Raw genomic sequence first — 20726 nt, forward strand, 5'->3', positions numbered from 1 at the left:
AGCGCGAGTTTACCATTAACTAATTTGTACCATATTAATAATAATTAATTACTTAGATGAAATCAAAGAGAACGATGTTTTGTATGTTACGCGTTAAGCACTTGGAGCGTTCCAAAGTAGGAAGTGTTACATTGACGTCATCTTGGGTACTGTAGTTTTACAGTAATGTGAAGAAACGCGGGACATCATCCACTCTGGAGGTGCTTTCAGTTTTTATTCGCTTGTTTCGTATTAAACATGACAAAAACGCTATCAACAGCCAGCATATCATTTTATTTCAATTTTTTTTTTCCAATTGTCACCATACATCCAATTACAAACCAGCAATTACAACATGGAATTTTATGGACAGTACAGGGGCAGATTCTCTCAAAAACTAATCCACTGATATGAGCTGATTTTGTTTTTTGGTGTTTATATTTTTTTCCATTAATAGTAACTCATAATTAGTATTTTAAAAAAAAAATCATATAATTCAGCATTTCCAAAGTGATTAAGGTCTACGAGGATCACTGAATTACAAAGAAAGGAATATGCTGAAGCTGTTAAAAATATATATGTATATATCAACTTTAAGGTCACCACTTTAGTTTTTATATACACTCAGTCAACTTTACAATGAACATGCAAGGTCAGCCAGTGAAATTCACTATGAATATCATAGCAATTCCTTTTTTTTACAACTAGTTGCTCAGAACATGAGCAAATGACAGTACCCAAATCCACATTGCAGTGATATACTTATATCAACCTCTTCCACCCAGCTCAAAGCTATGAGGCTGTACATATACACGTGCACTCACTCCTTCACCCCACAACCCGACATTATGCCTTGCTGTATAGCAAACAACTAAATTTGTTACTTTTTGGTGGGAACAGGAAATGACAGCAGTTGCCTGTTGACCTCTCTCAGCTGCGCACTTAGAGTCTCTGTCGTTAGGGATAATTCTGCCAGTTGCGTCTGTAGGCTTATGAGGGTCTCGTTCAGCTCCTCCTCTTTACGGCGAGAGTTAGCCGCCTGCCTGCTGTACTCTAACACCATGCATCCACCACCAATGAGGAAGATGATTGCCTCCCCCAGTAACTCGGCGCCCAGCTCTGCTGCCGATTCCTCGTTCAGCGGCTTAATGGTGGCTCCCCTGAAGCCCATGATCCGCATCTTTGTTCTCATCTCAATCCAGTGATAAACTGTTGGAACAAGGAGCATACAGTATATAAGGAAAGAGTTGTTAGACTTTGAATATGTTTGGGTCCTGTTCACTTTTTCATTAAAAGGATCAGATAATCTGGTCAAAAGTTGTGAATACAGGAGAAACTGCATTTATGGTTTAAGATGCATGTCATCATTGCACTATAATTTATTATAATCTTCTACCCAGCTGAGATTCACGGTCTAGGCAGCACTACGTTTTCAGGAGGCTTTGTAACTTCAGGTGATGGACAATTGCAATCACTGAAATAATAATAAAGTAAAATGTATTTCAAGATGTTTTAGAGGAGAATTTCAGCCCAGCAGTCCATACCCTGAAGCACGGGAGAGGTTGTGTAATGCTATGTACAAGACAATAACCTAAAGGAGATCCACGACCTTAACCCTAGTGAGATGCTGTGGCTGAAAAGGGCCGTTCAACTAAAGCATCACATAAATCCTGAACTAAAACAGGTTTTGCTGGGAGTTGTCCAAAATTCTCCTTCATTGTTGTGCAACTCTTATAAGCAATTAAATAACATGCATACCAGAGACTGTGGCTGCTAAAAAGGTTTGTATGAGGAATTATATTTACATCTTCACTTACTGTTCTAGCTGCAACTGAACTTTTGTGCAATGAATAAAGACAACAAAGAAGTTGAAGAGTTTATCATTTTATGTAGGTTATATTTGTCTTCAATTGTGACATAACCTCCTAGGACCCAGCAATTACTTTTTTATTCAGTGTCCTTTCTAGTGGACAGAAGACTTACTACCTCTCATTCTGCTACCACACTTCAGGAAGCAAAGAGTAGGATGAGGCAGACAGGATTTTATTGAGAACTGCAGAAGGGGAGTCAGTCTTATTGCCGTGAGGAGATGAGCTGGGGGAATGCCAGACATCAGAGCCGAAAGTTGAAAGCTCAGAGGAACACATTTCAGTTTTTGAGGAGCCTGGTTGAAATAGGGTTAAAAAATTTTTAGAATGAAAAGAGGACAACGCTGCACACAACCACCAAACAGGTGATCCTCTGATTAAATCAAACAGAAAACAATGTCAGTGCTCAAAAACCAGAAGGTGGTGGTCATCTCTGAAGGGAAAGTAGCATTAATACCTTACTGAAATTGGGTTGAAATTGTTTTTAGCATAAAACATGAAAACAGGAAAGCACTGTCCAAAACCACTAAATCAGTGGTGCTCTTAATACATTACACAGAAATTAGGCAACCAGGTTTCTTTTTTCTTTTTTTTCAGGGCACAAACAAGAGGGAGATGCTCATTTTTGAATGTAGCATTAAAACTGAAACATTCTTCAGCATATCTGTGGTCACCACCTAACTTGGGATCCAAATTTACTGGTTAATAGTTCAAGATTCAGCAGTCCATCAAAGAGAAACATTTTCTTGATGCCAGTGATAAGTGGGAAAAGAATAAAGCCCCATGGAAAGTGAGAAGTCTCTTAAACAGAATGCAAGAAGGCTGCCATGTAAAGAGGAATCCCTTCACACTCACGGGTGTCCTGTATGGCAACTGAGAGGCCAAATCCCTCAGAGCCTTAGCTTACATAATATTTCTTGTCCATAACAAATTTTGTGTGTTGTCATTTTGCCCCTGCTCAGACTCCTCAAAAGCTGGTGTACTTTCACCTTATTGCTCTAATGTCTTTTCCCCCCTTCACCTCCTGACAGCTCTAAGTATGACTACACTTTCACAGTTTGGAGTAAAATCCTTTCTGCTTCACTCAGCCATCATATATGAAGACAAGACTACCTTTTAATAGTAATCAAACCTTTTATTGCATTTTATCTACTCGGTCAACAAATAATACCATGCCATTTTTTCCTCCAGCACCTTTTCATAAAAGCTCGATTTGATCCATTAATTTACTTAAAATTTCTATCTTTAACGAAAAACTGTAGCTTCTTTTTTATTTGTAGCCTTTTTTATTATCTGAAAATGAATGATGGAGCACACAATTACAAACACAACATGATATACACAGTAAGCTTTACTTGCCGCCTGCGAAGTATTCTAAATGACTAACACAAACAAGAGTCAGATATGTCTAAACAATAGAGCTCAGTGTCCACTTAGCATATTTCTGTCTAATTAAAGTCAGTGTCACATTCTGAATAGGGTGTTAGGACTACAGTTGTCCTGCCGTGCCCTCATTGCAAAGGCTAACACAACCTGTTCAATGACGACAAGACCCGCCCTTTTAGAGCTTGCCTGGCTGCTATTGGTCGAAGATATAAATTCTTAAAGATGATTGGATAACAGTCATTTCAGGTTCATTGTCATTGGTTGTTGCGGCTCTCCATGCTTATCAACCGTCAGAGGTGACTGGACTGAACTCTAAGCCATTAGCAGCCGTTAGCTCAAATTACTCACGCTGTGCCGGCGGCAGGCAAATGTAAGTTTTAAAGAACTCGCTCCTCCGGGCTCCAGCTTTTATCCGGTTAGCCACAGGCTTGCTCATTTGCCTCACTCCGAGGTAAAGGAGCTTGGCGATAGGGAAGGCACCGACAACCATCTTGGCGGAAACGCTTCTCAATGGGGCGGAGTGCGTAGAGGTTACGTGATGACGTTTATGATTGACAAGCCCAGTCACAAATCCGTCCACGTGTCCAAGTCTCGTGAAGTGAAACGCCCTGATTTCCTTACTTATTTGGTTATTTATTTATCTACGTATTTGTTTGTATTTGTTATCTTGTTTTGCTATTAGTTAGAACTCACTTAATGATAAACGTCCCGTCTTTCCCAATTTAAATAACAGCATTGATGTTTGACATTAATTTTCTCTTTAAAAATGAACTAAATAGGTAATTAATTAAATTAATAAAATGACAAACTACTTTTTACGTGGCATCATATTGCATTGCTGCATGTTAGATCATTTCCACACTGCACAACCATTATAAACTACAGTAAGATACTATTTTATGGTTTTATTTTTTTTTTTAAATGAGAGAGACTGGTGTATCGGAAGTTATATGCTAATGTATGTAGGCCCAACGAATTAAAACACAGTTATGTCTTTTTAAAAATACATAATTGTGTTTGTAAAACAATAGTCTATTATTATACATGTAACGTAGGCTATATATGGTAGCATATATATGCATATATATATTTCACACAGTTCATAAACTGAAAAAATATATGTATTTCTATTTAAAAGTGAGGGTGTGAATAAAAAAAAAAATCAACAGTTACCTGTCTGTGTGATACTAAATAATACGCAACTCCTCCCTCACAGATTATATACTTCACCTGGAACAGCTGTGGTAGAAACACCTGGCTCGGGTTACAGCAGTGAAGAAAGCCGAGGGGCTGGACTATCAGCCAAAATAACTCAACTCAGTACGCAGCTATGACTAAATGTCTGGAGCCGCCGCCACAAGAGAGCGACTGAGGCTGATCCCAACTTCAGGAAGACAAAAAGGGTTGGACGCAACGGATTCTCTTCTCTTGAGTTTAGGACAAAAGGACAGGCTCTGATTTTTTGAGGTATGAACTTTTAATTTGTTCCGTAATGCAAGTTTGCCCGTCTTAATGGTCGAAAACTTTAAGTTGCGTTTTAAGATGGTGCCTGGATTACGGTTTGTGTAACGTCGGATTAGTTGTCTGTTCGCAGCTCAACTGAAGTTGTGAAAACTCTTTTTCACATCGTATCTCCTTTAACTTCTAGTTGATTGCGAGGTTTCTTATATTTGAGGAGGAGCGTGTACTGTAATGAAAATCAGATGTTACCAACCGTGCCTGGCATGCCCCTCTGTCCAAAACCACAACGAAAAGCTGAAGTGCAAAAGCGAGCTGCTGACTGGACATTGATGTCCAACCAGTAAAACAATCGTTTATTTACAGTTTTATATATATATATATATATATATATATATATATATATATATATATATATATATATATATATATATATATATATATATATATATATATATATATATATATGTAGTCTAATACAGTTATACAGCCATGTAGAAACACAATATCCAGGGTGGCTTTTCTATCAGGACTTGTGAGGATTTGTGCTTTTATTCTTTTTAGTTTTTGATGTGCATTATTATTGGACTGTTCCACACTGGGTCCTGCCATGGATGAAATGTATTAATTGTTATTTTTAGTGTTAGGATAAGCAAGAAATTCATTCATAACTTTAAGTGTTAGTGTAACCACTGTTTCAGTCAATTTTACATCACAAATTCAAATGTGCCAATTTTTCTTTAATTGAACTGCATGTTGGATCTATACACAACTCTAACTTACAAGCAAAGCAAACCTTCCTGTTGGAACAGGGACGAAATGGCATTTATCCAGCATGTGTGCTTTAGATGGTTTCTCTATCAAAACAAGTTTGGCTGCATTTGTTGCACTTGCTGTAACCTGTTGCAAAAAATTGTTAAAACCAAGCAGAATTCACCAATTTAAAAAAAAAATTGTGGTCAAATTCATGTATGTACGCATATACCAGCTGATATTTACTTGGTAATGGCACTGCTTTGCACCACAGCTCAAGGATGTTACAAAGCAGGCATCGGATGGATGGATCTGGCATGTAACGTCCCAGAAATGTCATATAGCACTGAGAGATTCCTGTGTCATATGCTGTGGAGAACAGCATTATGCTAGAAGTGAAGTGAATAAGGAAGGAAAGTTATAGTCTTGTTCTGGATTAGTAATTGTCAACTCAGCATGTCTCTGGTCTATCCATAGTTTATGTGCTCTTGTGTCTGCAGTGACTGGCTTTTATCCCAAGCTTGAGAAGTATAATAGTCATGTATTGTGTAAAGTCTTTGGAAGTGACAGTTGCTATCGTGAATAGAGCGTATTAGTGTGAACGCTTGTTTGTGTAATTATGTAGGTTTGGCTTTCAGTGACTAACTAGGTCAGCAGTGCAGGTGAAAGCACTGTAAAAAAAACAAAAAAAAAAACAGAGTTCTTTGGGTGGGGTTTTTGCAACTCATTATCTTGTCCAAGTAGATGCCATGTTTTAATCAATGAGCCATTTACGATTAGTCTAATGTCAGCATGGGTTCATAGTCAAATTTAACTAAACTTCTCATGTAGCTAGGTCAGCACACCGTCATAGCAGTTTTTTTAATTAGTTTTACAAGCCTTGACATGACCTTTCACATAAACTGCTCATGTGTTGCTAGTATCTGTTGAGGCAATGATACTGATACTAATGATAAAGCCTATCAGTGCATGATGATCTCAGAATTCTGCAACACAGATTCCTGGTCATTCACACAGTAATTACACGGTGCCTCCCACATGGATCTGCATAATTATCCTTGGGTTTATTCTCCTTTCTCACCATGTTTTCAAACATTCTTACTACATGAAACAGTGATGAGCCAGTGTAAACATTATACTGGATGTTGGACTTTGGACTCTTGGTGTTTAAAATCTTACTATGCAAGACCAATTGAAAAAGCTTGAGTTGTCTTCCCCTGGAAGCTGACAAAGAAATCCTGTAGAGTAGTTCTGGAATATTGGCAGAAAGTTTTTATTTAGTTTGTGTTGCCTGTATGATGACTTACAGGTAAAGTTTGCTTTAGGACTCTATGATAAACAAAAATGAGAAGCAGGCCACAAAGGGAAGTTGTATAAAGGGAATGCTTTATCATGCTGTTGCAAGTTTTCTGCCAGCACAAAGCCAAAGTTCTGGAGGAAGGATATGAAGGAGGGACCGACAATTGTGAAAGAGAACAGTCAGGAAATTAATACCTAGATAGAAATATGTAGTTAGGATGAAACTAGAGAATTGGATGTGTAATCATGAACTTCTAGCGAAAGACATAAAAGGAGTGGGAAAGGGAGAGACTGCTTGTAGTCTTGGTTAGACACACCCTAGCATTTTGCAAAGCTAATGATTATTGTCTTTAATCTCTAAATTTCCATTGTGCTTCCCATAGTTTCTCTCTGTTTTTCAGAGTGTCCTAACAGAATTTTAACATTTTGCGCTGCCAGTAGTTTTGGGGACAGTAGTTTTGTCAAGTGCCATTTTATATTTTATTCCTGTGGCTTTTATGTTGGCTTCACCACTTGAAAGAGCTAATTGTTGCTATATTGTACTACATTCTAGTCTAAGCACTGGCAAGAAAATCAAAATGTGGTTTTCCAAGAAACTAACCGTGACAAAGCCAGAAATAGATGACAGCACCGCTGCAGTAGCCACAAGCTGTCAGTTCACTTTAAACGTTTAGATGATTGATGTTTTTTCACTTCTATATTTACATATGCTTCTATCTTTATTTACTGTAGCACATGTCTATTAAAATGTGTAACAACTGCTTCAAGAGATATTATATGTGATAACTGAAAGGATATTGGCTGTTCCAACAAACAAAGTTATTCACTATATACCTCTGTCTTCACTTGTAGAAACTTTTTTTTCTTTACACAGAGTTGTCTAGATTTTTTAGTATTTGTTTTAGATTCATACACTTGCATAAGACAAAAGTGATAAGTAAACAAAGGAAACATATTGTGATTAAAAAACAAAACAAACAAGGACAAATAAATTAAAGAGATTATCTCAAAATTAACACTAAAATAGCACAAAAACAAAGGCAAATCCAGAATCTAAATGTTATTATGATAGGTTTGTAATGGAAGATGATAGAACACAAAATAAAAGTAAAGTGAAAGGAGAGAAATAATTCAATATTGTCATTATATTAACCCCAGTAATGTGCTTTATTAGTTTGCAATAAACTAAGTTATAAGAAAAGTTAACATCATAAACACAACCAAAAGAGTCATTTAAATCATTTTAAAACACTGTTAAAAAAAACTGCTTATCCTTGCTTGTTTTCACTTCTAGTCGAGCAGCGTACCCTGGCTTTTCTCTACAAATACAGTCTTGTTTACTTTGTCTTTTTGGATCATTTTATGTATGTTTGTTGTTGATTTAGTGACAGATTTGTCCAGTGTATATTTTCTGTAACCTTGTACAGCACTTAGGTCAGCTAAGGTTGTTCTATATGGGCTAGAGAAATAAACTTTAACTTGACTTGTCTTCTTACATGCATCTAAAAATAAATTAAGTAACATCTAATTTTGATGCCGTTCTAGTTTTGGTGAAGTTAAAGTGTTCCGGTAACACAAAGCCAAAATTGTCGGAACCAAGAGAAAATAGCAAAGGTGCCAAACGGCATGCAGAGGAGTTTCACAGGAAGAAAAAGGGTGGGGTGAATAAAACTGGGCAGTAAAGAGAGAGTTCAGTGAATGGGTGATCAGCCTGACCTTTGTGAGTCACCGAGAGTGTAATCTCTTTATGTGTGAGCTGCTGTTGACAGTGGTAAGTGTTTCAGTGTGCGAATGTGTGAGAATGTCTCACTGGGAGGAGTAAGGAATGTGAGCCTGCACCCAGGCCTGACTGAGATGTGACAAGTTCTTGCTACAGAACAGCATGACAAATAGTATGAATAACACTTATCTGATTCTGCTGTAAATTTAGTATTTGTTACTTCATATAACCCTCGTTTGCTCTGGCCAGGGCTAATTTTCAGTTGGTATTCTAATTTGGTATATCAGAATTATGTAGAGCAGGATGTGCATTACCAGTGCTGGTTGAGATTGGTCCAGACAAGGTTTCTTTATATACAAACACAACAATATTAAACAACCGGGGGCCACGAAGATCAATCTCACATCACTCTTCATGCCTAGTTGAAGTGGCTTGGCTCCTTTAAACCACTAAAAGTGAACTGAGGAACCTTTCCAAAAATGTTTTATATTTTTTCCTAGACATTATATGTATTAAATTCATTTTCATTGTCATTGTCATGTACATGTGTAATCTGTATCTAGTCTAACACAATAAAAATCAAAGTATCAGGAAACAGCATCTAAGTGAAAGTGAGGAGATTCAATAAATCTGTCCTCTGTCACAACTTTTTTCCCCCATTACATCTAAACTAGGGATGTCGCAATAAACTGAATATAGGACGGTAAGGACAGGTAAAACTGGGTGGTTTGCAGTATAGTGTTACAGTCTACAGTGCTGTTGCACTGCCTGCAGGGCAAACTGGGTTCCATGGTCATAACTCTTGTAGGTCCTGGATAGCAGGAGAGACTTTTGCAACAGCAAAGATGTTGGTAGAAATGTATTGAGCATTGAAATGAAAGCTGATTTATATAATACTTCAAAATAAATGTCCAAACAAGCGCCCAGATGTTCTTTGGTAGGCTGCTTACTGAGAGGACTTGCTTCTTGAAGGTGTCACTAATTTGAATATACTGTAAGCCAGTTTGAACAATGTTCTTTAGTAACATCAAATTCCACCTTCATTCTAACTTTGTACTAGCTATGCGTTGGAAAGCAGCCATTGCGGCTCATGTAACATCTACTTGTCTACTGCAGAACATAGTTGGTTAACTATACAAAGAACAGTAAACCACAAAGGAAATCTGCTGGCACTCACAATAGCAATTATTAGATAAGGGTGATAAGTTAAGCTTTCAACATGACAGAGTTACTTTTAGAAATGTCATGAACTAAATGGTCTTCATAAGATTTCTACTACATAAACAATATTTACTGGACCTAAAGGCTGAAGATGCACTATAAATTTATATTTTAAGTTTACTCAGAAACGAGCAGTGGTGACTCTCAGCTTTTTATAGTGCATTCAAATGTATACACAAAAAAGCCTTTGCAAAGGCTTCTATGCAAAGTGGTTATTACTGTGCAGCTCATTGTTCATATTTTTTTATTGGCTTAAATTCATTAACAGAACAGCCCAGCCTGCATCGGTGTCTCTCTGGAGTGTTAGTATTACTATAATTTGTCACACACTTGAAGCTGTACTGCACCTGTCTGTCTGGCCTGTCTGTCTGAAACTGACACTCAAACATAAGTCATAAGTGATGTTAAGCTTGAGCACCTGGTATCTCAGATAACTTGGTTGAGTCAGTAGGTATGATGAACACCTGCAACCAGCACTTAAAAGGGTGCTCAAATGTCTATAATGTCACTATAAATGTTTGCAATTGTACACTATGTCATATTTTTGTTTTTGCACTTTCAGTAATCATGAAATTGTGGCTTGTTTAGACATGACAGGCATTTGGGTTATTTGGAAATTGCCTGAAGGCAATTTCAGCTTGCAGCTGAAAGGGAAGAGCTTTGCAAAGTAAATCTTGCATGAAATCCAACTTTCAAGGTTGATTTAAAGTGAATTAGGATTCGTGGAAGTCTGTCTGTGGTTCAGTATTAGGAGAAACATTTCCTGTAAAATGTTAATTCTTCTAAACAGATGATAAAGAGATTGTTAGCTGATGAAAGTGTTTTGTTTTTTGGGGGGGTTCTGTCCTAACAGGTGGCGTTTGTTTTCAGGAGCAAGTTATTGCTACCTGATGAGTCATGAGTTCTCAAACAAGCTTTGGGAGCAGCATGCTGTGTGAGTTTCCACTAATGTTTGACTTTTCCACTTGGCTCAGTGTATATTTGTACATGTGGGAATAATATCCTCTGCTAATGGAGTTTTGTACATTTGCGGTTTATATTCAGTCCAGACCATGAATGATGATCTGAGTGCATCACTCGCTACAGCAGACGAGTTATCCAAAGAGTTTAACTCCCTGCTGCAGGAGGCCTCCTCCAGCAACAACAACACAGCGTCTAAGTCACAGGTACTCACTCATACACACACACGTAGTACTAGCTTCCCTCTTTTAGCTGTTAATTTGCACTAGTTTATAACAGTTACATTTTGTAGTCCTTCAAAGTGTGCAACATGGGTGGAAATATCAAGCTTGCCACCAGCAGTGGTTGATTTATTTATTTTTTCCTTTCCTCTGTTTCTAAATTAAATTGTGCCCGTGAGGAGGTTTCCTTGTCCTGATTTTTCGTAAATTTGTGAACACAGACCAAAGTAAAAACTTACATTCAAATTCACTTGCACTCTTTCAAACACACCCTTGTTCAGATGTAGTTGAATACCAACAAAAACATGTTAATGTGTTTGTGTTTACAAACAAAATACAAAACTCCGTGATATCCATATCTCTTTTTTCTGAAGGCCACCTCCAGTATCTCCAGAGAGCAGCCTCAGTCCAGTTTGTATTCCAGCACTTCCACTACTAAACAGGCATCCGGTGGCAACAGTAATGGATCCTCCAGCTCTTCAGCTTACTCCACAAGCTCAGCATCCTTCCGTCCCATTGACTCTGTCAGTTCTAACAATAATAATACTAGATCGTCCCCCGTATTCCCCTCAAGCCCACTATCATCCCCAAAGCTCCAAAGAAGTCCACATGCTCCAGTCCGAGCTGGATCTGACATCGTCCACCATAGTTACAGCCATTCAGCTCAAAACATAAAGTATAATTCTTTGCCTCATTATGACAAGAGCCCACGAAGCTCAGTTAGCTCCACTGATAGAAGCCCTGCTCCAAACCCAAAGGCTGTTACTTTGGAACCATCTGCTTCAGCCCATTCCAATTTGCTCAGACCTTATGACAACAGCCAGATGGGTCCAAGGTCGCCTCGATTCGAGAGAAGCCCTTCTCCGTTGTCTGTCAATTATCCAATGTCCAGCACGCTTCCCAGAAATTTTAGCAGTTCCAGGCAACAAGGTAAAGGTTTTCATTTTCAGGACATTTAAACTTAATTATCATGAAATTCATTTTATTTTATTCCCTTTGTAGTAATTTTAATACATTTTATTAGGAAACTAGGTAAGCAACTACCCAACAAGTCAAATTAAATGATGTCAACATATCTGGATATAGTCAGGTTTTGAGATGTAGCAATTAAAATATTATCTGGATTAAATAAAGTGGTGAGTTGGGTAGAGATGTCATTAAAGTGTGGCTTAAAAAACTGCTACTCAATCAGCAAGATAAAATGCACTTAAAAAGTATGACTAAACGTAATTCTGTAAATACACAACTACTGGATTCAACTCATTTGTAAATAAATGAGTTTTTGCATTGCTAAACATGGTATTTTAGTAATGGTACATTATAAGTGCAGCTGCAGTCATGTCGTTCATACGTAGTCAAATGTTGATGCAACCAGGAACTTGACAAAAACAAACAGTATTACTAACAGTTTGATATTAGTATATAATAGTGTTTCATTTGTGATAGAAAATTAAGTACCCTCACTTTCTGAACATGAAAACAAATCTAAAAGTAGACGTTTCACAGTGTTCTTTCAGTTATAAAAAAGAAACTCATGAAGATAAGCTATTATAAAAAATAATACTGGTCCGTAAGCTAATTAACTTTCTAGCACACTTTCTCTATTTTTGTCTTTCCTTTGCTCATATGTTTGTTGCTTTATCTCCCACAATCTCAGACGAGGCTGTGCAATGGCAGAAGAGTCCTGGCAAGTGGAATGAGACAGATCTGGACATGTCTTATGAAAGGAAGCCTCACCACACTTATGACAGTTAGTGGTTTTATGACAATTTAAAGTGAATTTCTGGAATGAGTCTCTGCCAGTAATCTAAGCAAGTTTTTTTTGTTGTTGTTCTTTTTGTTTTTTAACCTTCCTGTTGCAGAGACAGAGTGGTTGCGGTCGACTATGCCGAATAGCAATTGGAGAGAATCCAACCTCGATGGCCCTTCTCCAGCTCCAAGCCCCATAAAGGTATATTAGTAGTACTAGTTGAAACTTGTTTGTGTGGCTTTTGTGTATCGCAACACTTTATTTCCAAGGAATCTGCTTCCAGACTCCCTGCAGTTCATGAGAAACTTCAGATATGCAAATTACTCTGTTTCCTTGTTTTTCCACAGAAAAGAAAAAGTTGATTGGAACATTAGTGAACAAGATGCACCTTTCCTAAAAATCTTGATCTCAATTCAGAGCATGTCTTTTGTAATACTGCATTTTTTGTCTTCTGTGGCACAGAAAAATGTCCAGTTTAATGAAAAAGAAATGCAACACAAAAAAACTAATTACTTCTTACATTGAAATAAAAGGGGAAAAAAAAGTATGTCCCTTTTTTGTTTCTTCTGTTACAGGATCGTCACTCTAATACTCTTCAGTTTTCCAGTGGATCACTCCCCCGCAATGCACGTATTGCAGTACCACCATCCCAGTCTCACTCCCCTTACCAGTCTCAGCCCATCTCCCGTATTTCTATTCCTCCCAATTCAACTCAGTCCCGCCAGCATAAACCCATTCCTCTTTCTGTCATCATGCGCCTTCAAAATCCTTATTGGGCAGCAATGATAGCCCCCCAACCCAGAGTGGTTGGAGGACAAAGTGACATGTCACCTTACCAACCTGCTGTGCCCATCCCAAAGGAATTCTTCCAGCCGCCTGCAGTTCAGCCACAGCTGAAGCCACCTGAGCTGTGGCAGCCAGCTCTATACAGTGACGGTAAAACACATTTAACATTAGCAAACACTTCCACACTATGGTTTATGAATCTTTGTGTTATAAATGGTGGTTTTTATCCATGTAGTGCTGAACCCAGCGGATATAGATGCAGAGTTAGAGCGGTTGGTGTCTGCTCAGCAGACCCCTGTAAATTTGGAGAATCCTGCCATGTCAGAGGGTAGTGTGGAGACCGAGGGCACCAATCAGCAACCTCCTCGACCCCTAAGCCCCACCACACTGCAACCAGTGGTGGCACCTGATGCCCAGAGCCATGTGACCCCTGTCATAGAGGAGGTCCTGCGCATCAGGGCAGAAATTCCCAGAGCCCTGAAGAGGCGGGGCTCTGTGAACCTTTCAAAGCCCCTGAAGAGGCCCTCGCATTACCAACCAAACCAGTACAAACATCTTATCAACAAGCTCTTTCGCAAGGAATACCATCACAAGGCGGACAAAGGTAGTGAGAGTAGCAGCTCATCAGATGGGGAGGACGCTGCTTTACCCCCTCCCCCTCCACCTGTGCCTAAGACATCCACTCTCATTAAAACTGACAAAGTAAGTATTTAACAACAATAACAATATAACAATTATAACAATAGCTTCTAATGTTTTAAAAGGTGGAATGCAATCTTCTGCAGCCAAGTGTTTTGCTTTATACAAACTGGTATTCTGTTTTTCCGTGCAGAATTACCGTTCAATTTTGCGCCTGCCTAATCGGAAGCGCAAAATTTCTGGCAGGCGGGCTCGGCTTAGCCCGCTGGTGCTTGTGCTTGATGGAGCTTTAGCTGGAGACCTGGAGACAGTGCAGAAAGCTGTCCAGGAGGTATGTATACTAGCTCTATCTCGCTATTGTTAGCTTAATTATGTTAAGAATTTAAAGAGAACTTCAGTTAGCAAAGTCCAGTCATGAACTGTGCAGGCTGCAAGGTTTGGATGTATTTCAAGAAAATAGCATGATCTCTGAGGACTGTCCATAATAGTTCTATAAAATCAAGGGCAACATCAAGTGAACAGAGTAATGTTGGTTCACACATTTAATACAAGTAAAATAAACTTTTCATTTGCCTTGAGTTTGGCCTAGTTTTTTATTACATCAGCAGCCTTTATAAATACAGTTTATTGACTGCAACAGTGAAATGACAGACTTCCTGCTCCAGTGCTGTATTTAGACATTAAGCAGTACTGAAAATTGTGAAAAAATGTTTTATGTTTAAGTTAAGATTTCTGAAGGAACACATGCTGAGTATGCGTTCTGTTGTTCAGCTCATCCCTGAGTCTTCCAGTCAGCACAATAGCTTCAACTTCTATTTTAGTAGTCGTGATAACAGGCTTGCTGAAAGAAATGCTGGCAGTCATGCTAAACGAATGTCAGAGTGGATAAACTGGTTACAACAGATGCAAATCTTATTTGTTTTATGTCTCCAATTCGTTTAAATGAGGGGTGGAAATGAATCACATTTTATCTGACAAATCTACTGTGTGTAAAATGCTTTCCCAAGATGAGTGATCCCAGCCAACCAAATGAAGAAGGCATCACTGCCCTTCATAATGCCGTCTGCTTTAGGCATCACGATATTGTGGACTTCCTGGTTCGCATTGGAGTTAATGTCAGTGCATCTGACAGCCATGGCTGGTAAATATTTGTTTACTGTTTTATACATCCTCTTTCTCTTATTTCCTCTTATGTTTGCCTCTTTTGTAAAGCCGTATTTGTGTAACCAGTTGCACAGTCATGTGGAAATAAAGTATAACCTATTTCAATTCAATTAACAATTTTATTTCAGATCACACAAAACATTACTCCTTGTTTGCACAGTCATGTGGAAATGGCGACAGTGGAAGAAAACTCCCTTTAACAGGAAGAAACCTCTCCGCAGAATAACCTATTTCAGTTGAAAGAAGAAAAAAGGATAAAGACATCAAGCCATAAAACGGGTCTTAAAGTGAGTGAGAAAGGTGACTAAAACTCAATGCATCATATTACATGCAGCAGGGAGATTGTTGTTAACTATTGATTTATTTTTAATCTTGAAAGTAGAAAACTCAACCAAAAATGCAGAAGCTGAGTTCAAAAACAAAGATTTATACACACCCTTAAAATTGGATAAATAATATTTCCATGCAGAAGGGCTTTAAGATGGCTTAAGATGGTAAGTAGCCCCCAGGAGCTGCTGATAAAATACATTTGATTAAGTGTGACCACCTCTATAAAAGCAGAGGTTTTGGCAGTTTGCAGGTCTGGTGCATTCAGGTGCGTGCAAGCCCATTCTCCTTACCGGAGTGTGCACCAATGATCTCAGCGAAGCAATTATTGTTTCCTACTGTTCTGGAAAGGGTTATGAAGCTATTTCCAAACAAGATGAAATCCATCATTCTACTAGGAGAAAGATTATTCGCAAAAGGAAAACATTAAAGACAGCTGCCAGTAAATGTTCCAGTACATTCACCCCAACATCAATGTTCAGACAAATTAAAATTGAAATATAAAAACAGCACCATTCAAAATACACCAGTCCTCAGCATGTTAAATGTTACATTTCATTCCTCAGCATGTTAAATGTTACAGTTCATGGCAGTACAATTGGACAAAGACTGAACAAGTATGATTGTTTTGAAGGGTTGCCAAGAGAAAGCCTGTTCTCTCTAAAAATAACATGGCAGCATGGCTTAGGTTTGAAAACCTGCATCTGAACAAATCACAAGGCCTCTGGAACAATGGTTCTCATTTAGTAACAATGCCTGCACACAAATTCATTCAAACATATCATGCCAGATCAGTCTTTTATACCAAATTGGTTCATAATTTATGAACACAGTTAGAACAAAATGATGAAGGCCTAACTTTGGAAAGCTTTTTCAACTTTTCTGGCTTTCTCTTTGGGTGCAATTGTTTCCATTTTCAGTTGGCCCTGCTTTCTTGCCATAGACGTGCAGACGTCTGTCTTGAAACATCGACCACCTTTCTCATGTTTAATAAATTCCATATTAATTTTGTGTATACACACAATTTTTGCACAAAAGAAATGTGTACTTGAACATTTTCATGCACATGTTAGTAAATAGCTGTCTAAAGAATATCTTTAGACAGACATGCTTAAAGTGGAGATGCACTGCCTCACACAAACACCTCATACCAACTGTCAAGCACAGTGATGGAGGGGTAATGTCTGGGCTGGTTTTGCAGCTACAGGACCAAGGCAACATGTAGTTTTTGAGTGTACTGTAAACTTCTTTATATACAAAAGTATTCTAGAATCAGATGTGAAGCATTTTTGACTAAACTTGGTCATCCGTCCTACAGGGCACAGATTCTAAGCATACTGGTAAATCGACAACAGACTGGTTGAAAAAGAAAAGAATTAAGGCCTTGCATTGGCCACAGCCTCACTGAAATGCTGTGGTGGAACCGTAAGTGAACTGTGCATAAATGAATGCCTGCAAAGCTCAATGAACTCAAGCAACGTTGCTAAAAAAAAGTGGGCCATAGTTCGACCATAATGATATGAGAGTCTGATAATACAGAAAAAGGTTAACATGTGGTGTGCTTAACTTTTCTTTTTTTGCATTTTGGTTTTGTTCTTATTAAATAAATATTTCCCTTTGACTGTGCTGACAAGGATAAAAGTTTTTCATACTACGTTATCATTTGATGAAGTTGATCTGAAGGACTTGCAAAGGTGTAGATGTTTTATTTGTTTAATATAATGTTATATCCTGGTACGCAAGCCCTGGAACTGGAAGACAGTGTACGGATATATCTATATCTATAAATACAACATAATAAAAGCTCTCTATGTGGCCCACAGGACTCCTCTTCATTGTGCAGCCTCTTGCAATGACCGTCCTCTTTGTGAGTTTTTGGTGAGGAGTGGGGCTGCTGTCATGGCCGTTACAGAAAGAGACAGAGCTACTGCCTCCCAGAAGTGTGACCCTTATGCTCCTGGATATGAGGAGTGCGAAACCTTCCTGAGGGGTGAGACAACAACTCCCACACGTAAACTGTACTATGAACTGTTTAATTAGTCAAATAGTACTTATAACTTATCATATTTTCTTATCATGTAATATTTTCTACTGACGAAATCTACTGCATGTTTAACCTCAGTGTCATTTGTTTTGTTAAGTAGCATTCAGCCATTCACAGACATGTACAGAATATGTATATATCATATGTTGTAATATAAATAATAGTAAGAAAAAAATAATAAATAGTTTTGTTCAAATTCTACACCCACAGAAATGTTAAGAGGACATAAATGTTGTCCTTGTTACACAAGGAGGCACTATAATTACAAGCTTTCTTTATTCTTTCTTTCTTTTTTTAAATTTAATTTAAGAATACAAAGTAGGAAAACTTTAAGAAGGGATTTTTAAATAAAGCTGTAGTGAACTATAATTTCTTTAATGATTATGAAATCCGAAGCAAATATAGTGACTTCTAGCCTCTCAATGAATACTATTCCAAACTACTGCTTTCTGGTACAGCAGTCTTTATATTTTTATGTATCCTGTTTTCTTTCTTCAGCTGCGGAGGAAGCCATGGGGGTGGACAACAGCGGAGTGCTTTATGCCCTGTGGAGCTACCCAGCTCAGGCAGCAGATGAACTGAGCTTTAAAGACGGAGACATGGTCACCATCCTCCAGAAACCTGAGGGGTCAGACTGGTGGTGGGCCTCACTGTGTGGCAGGGAAGGCTTCGTTCCAAACAACTACTTTGGGGTAAGACACCACTTTCTAAATAAAGAAAACATCAATTCAGTCCTTTTCTCCTGATTTCATGATTTTCATTTTGCAACAAAACATGACTTTTAATTGTTGTCATGTTTGTCTTTTTTCTTTTTCTAGCTTTTCCCGAAGGTTCGGCCGAAATCTCTGTGTTAAATGGCATCCTGATTATCAGGTTTGGTCAAACTGATGCAGGGATTATTCTCAGATGCTTTATAGCTTCAGGCCTTTAGTTGAACATACTGTGTCTGTACAACAATAAAAAGACTGCAGACCTAAATTTGTTTTGATCTGTCAGGGAAGGAGAGGCAAAGGGGAAGTCTCTATATTCCTTTTGGCTGTAATGACAAGGATAAATCTTTTTACGTTTGTACCGGCTCGGCTGTAGAATAATTATCTATGTTACAACTCTATAACAGATAGTCAAGTTTTGTTGTCTATCCAAATGTTACAAAGGGGTGAACGTCCATGTTGTTCTGATTACTTAGTCTTCAGTCAAAGGTTGACCATACAATGAGTAAAAAGTTGGTAAGGTTACTAATCAGAATGCAAACACTGGCTTTTGATGTTCAGTCAACTTATCAGCAAAGTCATTGCAGGTGTGTGAAATCTTGTGACTGCTCACTTTTGAAATGCTTTGCTTCAATCAAACTAAAATCTAAAATTTCATTCCTGGAAAAGTTTGCAGAAAGGAAGCACCACAGTAAAAGAGAGCAGTTAGCATGGAATGTTTCACTTTACATAATATTTCAGAAATGTACTCAGATATCACAGTCTTTGCAAATAGTTTCTCAGATATTAGTACTAGTATTCAACTGTAACTTTTTCTGGCTACAGTGGCTGTTAAATCCTAATAGCAACAATATTCTTGAAATATGTGTGATTTTTGAATGTCAGGAGTTGTGTTCTCCTATCAGTACGGAGGTAGTAGGTTTACCATAGTATTTTAAACCTCAGTATTTTCTCTTTGCCTTCAGTTTTGTGTTGTATGTTTATGCTCACTAAATAAGTGGGTCTTTTCTGAAAGTGTTTTCTGGGTGGATGTGCTTCTGTGTGTGTACTCACAGTGGTGTAGTGAATGTGATTTATTTTTTTCCTCCTGGTGACAAAAACTGATTTTATTATATTGTTTTTTTTGTTTCCACACAAGTTTCACTTGTGTTACTTGGGCCCTCTGTGCATCTAACCTTTAGGTTTCTATGGAGCACATAGTGATCAAATATTTGAATACTGAATAAAAAGATGAATATCATGTTTTTGTTTTTGCCTTTTCTTTAAAATGTGCTGTAGTTGCAGGTTTGTTACTTGAAAATAACATTTTGAAATGTCCCTTACCAACCAACAGATGGCACTGTATTATCAAGTATTTCAACAGCTGCATGTTTTGCAAGCAAAAACTGTATATAGTAACATATGAAAAAGCACCATTCAAGGCTGTTCTGCAGCATTATCCCACACTGTAAATTATACATGGAAAAAGATCTGCTAAATTATTTTATTTCTTCTTATTTGAAGTTGCGTTCATTTCCCTGATCTTTTTCAGTCTTTTTGCTTTTACACCACAGAGCACCCACAGGACTGCTGTGATATTTAATTAATCAGTTAACTGTACTATTATGGATAAGTGTAATTACCAAAAAAGCTACATGCACATTTTTTTAAAATTAACTCTGATTTGCATCTTTTGATCTACAGACTATCTGCACTGATATTAACACCAACGCTTGTATTTTTCAACACAATCCCTGAGGACAATTAGTGCCAACGCTGATTGAAGCTGACTGCTGTTCTCTTTAAATGTTTCATGTTATGCAGATTATACAAACATGATAATAATGACATACAGAAAAGTGGATATACGGCAACACTGTTAACTCACACACACACACTGGTGTGTAGCTGTGATGAACTAATGCTGTGTGTCTGGTGAATAATTCAGGTGATTTAAGTGAACTGAAATGTCCAGTGGCCTGTGGCAGAATACATAATGTTTCACTGAAATAGATCTTCGACTCAGCTAGAAGGCCGTGGTATAGAGCAGGAACACATGATGCAGTGGAAAATCATTTTGTCTTAAATTAAAAAATAAGAAACTATGTAAGTCAGCAACTCAATGAGGTAAGATGTTGTTTGAGCTGTTTCACTCTTTTGGTTTCTAGAAAGATAAAATTTCAGGATGCTGATGAGCAAGGTGAGCCACTTAATCAGTTTTATCATCAAGGTTTTGTTTTGTTTTTTTACAATTAAAATTGATACTGCTATTTTATAAATAATGAGTTCTTGTCACATAAACTAATAGTCCCCATCATTGTTAAAGCCAGCACGGTTCAGTGTAGTAATAATAATCTGAAAGTTTGAACCTAATGGTTAAACACCGTCTTCCTCTGCAGCCAATGCTTTGGTTTACAAAGCATAACATTTTCTGCAGTAATTTCTGTTTCTGAAGAGTCTCA

At 37.8% G+C, this 20726-nt stretch overlaps 2 protein-coding genes across 3 annotated transcripts; one reads left to right on the forward strand and one right to left on the reverse strand.

Annotated features, from left to right (window-relative positions):
• Positions 1-252: 252 nt before the first annotated feature.
• On the reverse strand, positions 253-3753 carry opa3 (outer mitochondrial membrane lipid metabolism regulator OPA3). Its single transcript, XM_031760382.2, has 2 exons — positions 3582-3753; positions 253-1188 (listed from the first exon to the last, which is right to left on the reverse strand). The coding sequence occupies exons 1-2, from the start codon at positions 3721-3723 to the stop codon at positions 860-862; spliced, it is 471 nt and encodes a 156-aa protein (XP_031616242.1). The 5' UTR covers positions 3724-3753; the 3' UTR covers positions 253-859.
• On the forward strand, positions 3108-19525 carry ppp1r13l (protein phosphatase 1, regulatory subunit 13 like). Of its 2 annotated transcripts, none has more exons than XM_039622774.1 (14): positions 3108-3603; positions 4450-4700; positions 10555-10618; positions 10729-10850; positions 11240-11795; positions 12523-12615; positions 12728-12816; positions 13191-13551; positions 13637-14103; positions 14234-14371; positions 15048-15181; positions 17355-17521; positions 18074-18267; positions 18394-19525. In XM_039622774.1, the coding sequence occupies exons 3-14, from the start codon at positions 10582-10584 to the stop codon at positions 18427-18429; spliced, it is 2394 nt and encodes a 797-aa protein (XP_039478708.1). In that variant the 5' UTR covers positions 3108-3603; positions 4450-4700; positions 10555-10581; the 3' UTR covers positions 18430-19525. The 2 variants fall into 2 exon arrangements, with proteins under 2 accessions (XP_039478708.1, XP_031616243.2); XM_031760383.2 differs by having other exon boundaries at positions 3109-3603; positions 10538-10618.
• The last annotated feature ends 1201 nt before the right edge of the window (positions 19526-20726 follow it).

The sequence above is a fragment of the Oreochromis aureus genome, linkage group 14 (genome assembly GCF_013358895.1).
Source record: "Oreochromis aureus strain Israel breed Guangdong linkage group 14, ZZ_aureus, whole genome shotgun sequence".
Taxonomy (NCBI): Eukaryota; Metazoa; Chordata; class Actinopteri; order Cichliformes; family Cichlidae; genus Oreochromis; species Oreochromis aureus.

Coding starts and splice junctions, on each gene's coding strand:
- opa3 (XM_031760382.2), bottom strand. CDS start 3,723: ATGGTTGTCGGTGCCTTCCCTATCGCCAAGCTCCTTTACCTCGGAGTG. Junction 1,189..3,581: donor TTGCCTGCCGCCGGCACAGC/GTGAGTAATTTG, acceptor TTGTTCCAACAG/TTTATCACTGGATTGAGATG.
- ppp1r13l (XM_039622774.1), top strand. CDS start 10,582: ATGAGTTCTCAAACAAGCTTTGGGAGCAGCATGCTGT. Junction 12,817..13,190: donor CAGCTCCAAGCCCCATAAAG/GTATATTAGTAG, acceptor CTTCTGTTACAG/GATCGTCACTCTAATACTCT. Junction 14,104..14,233: donor CTCTCATTAAAACTGACAAA/GTAAGTATTTAA, acceptor TTTTCCGTGCAG/AATTACCGTTCAATTTTGCG.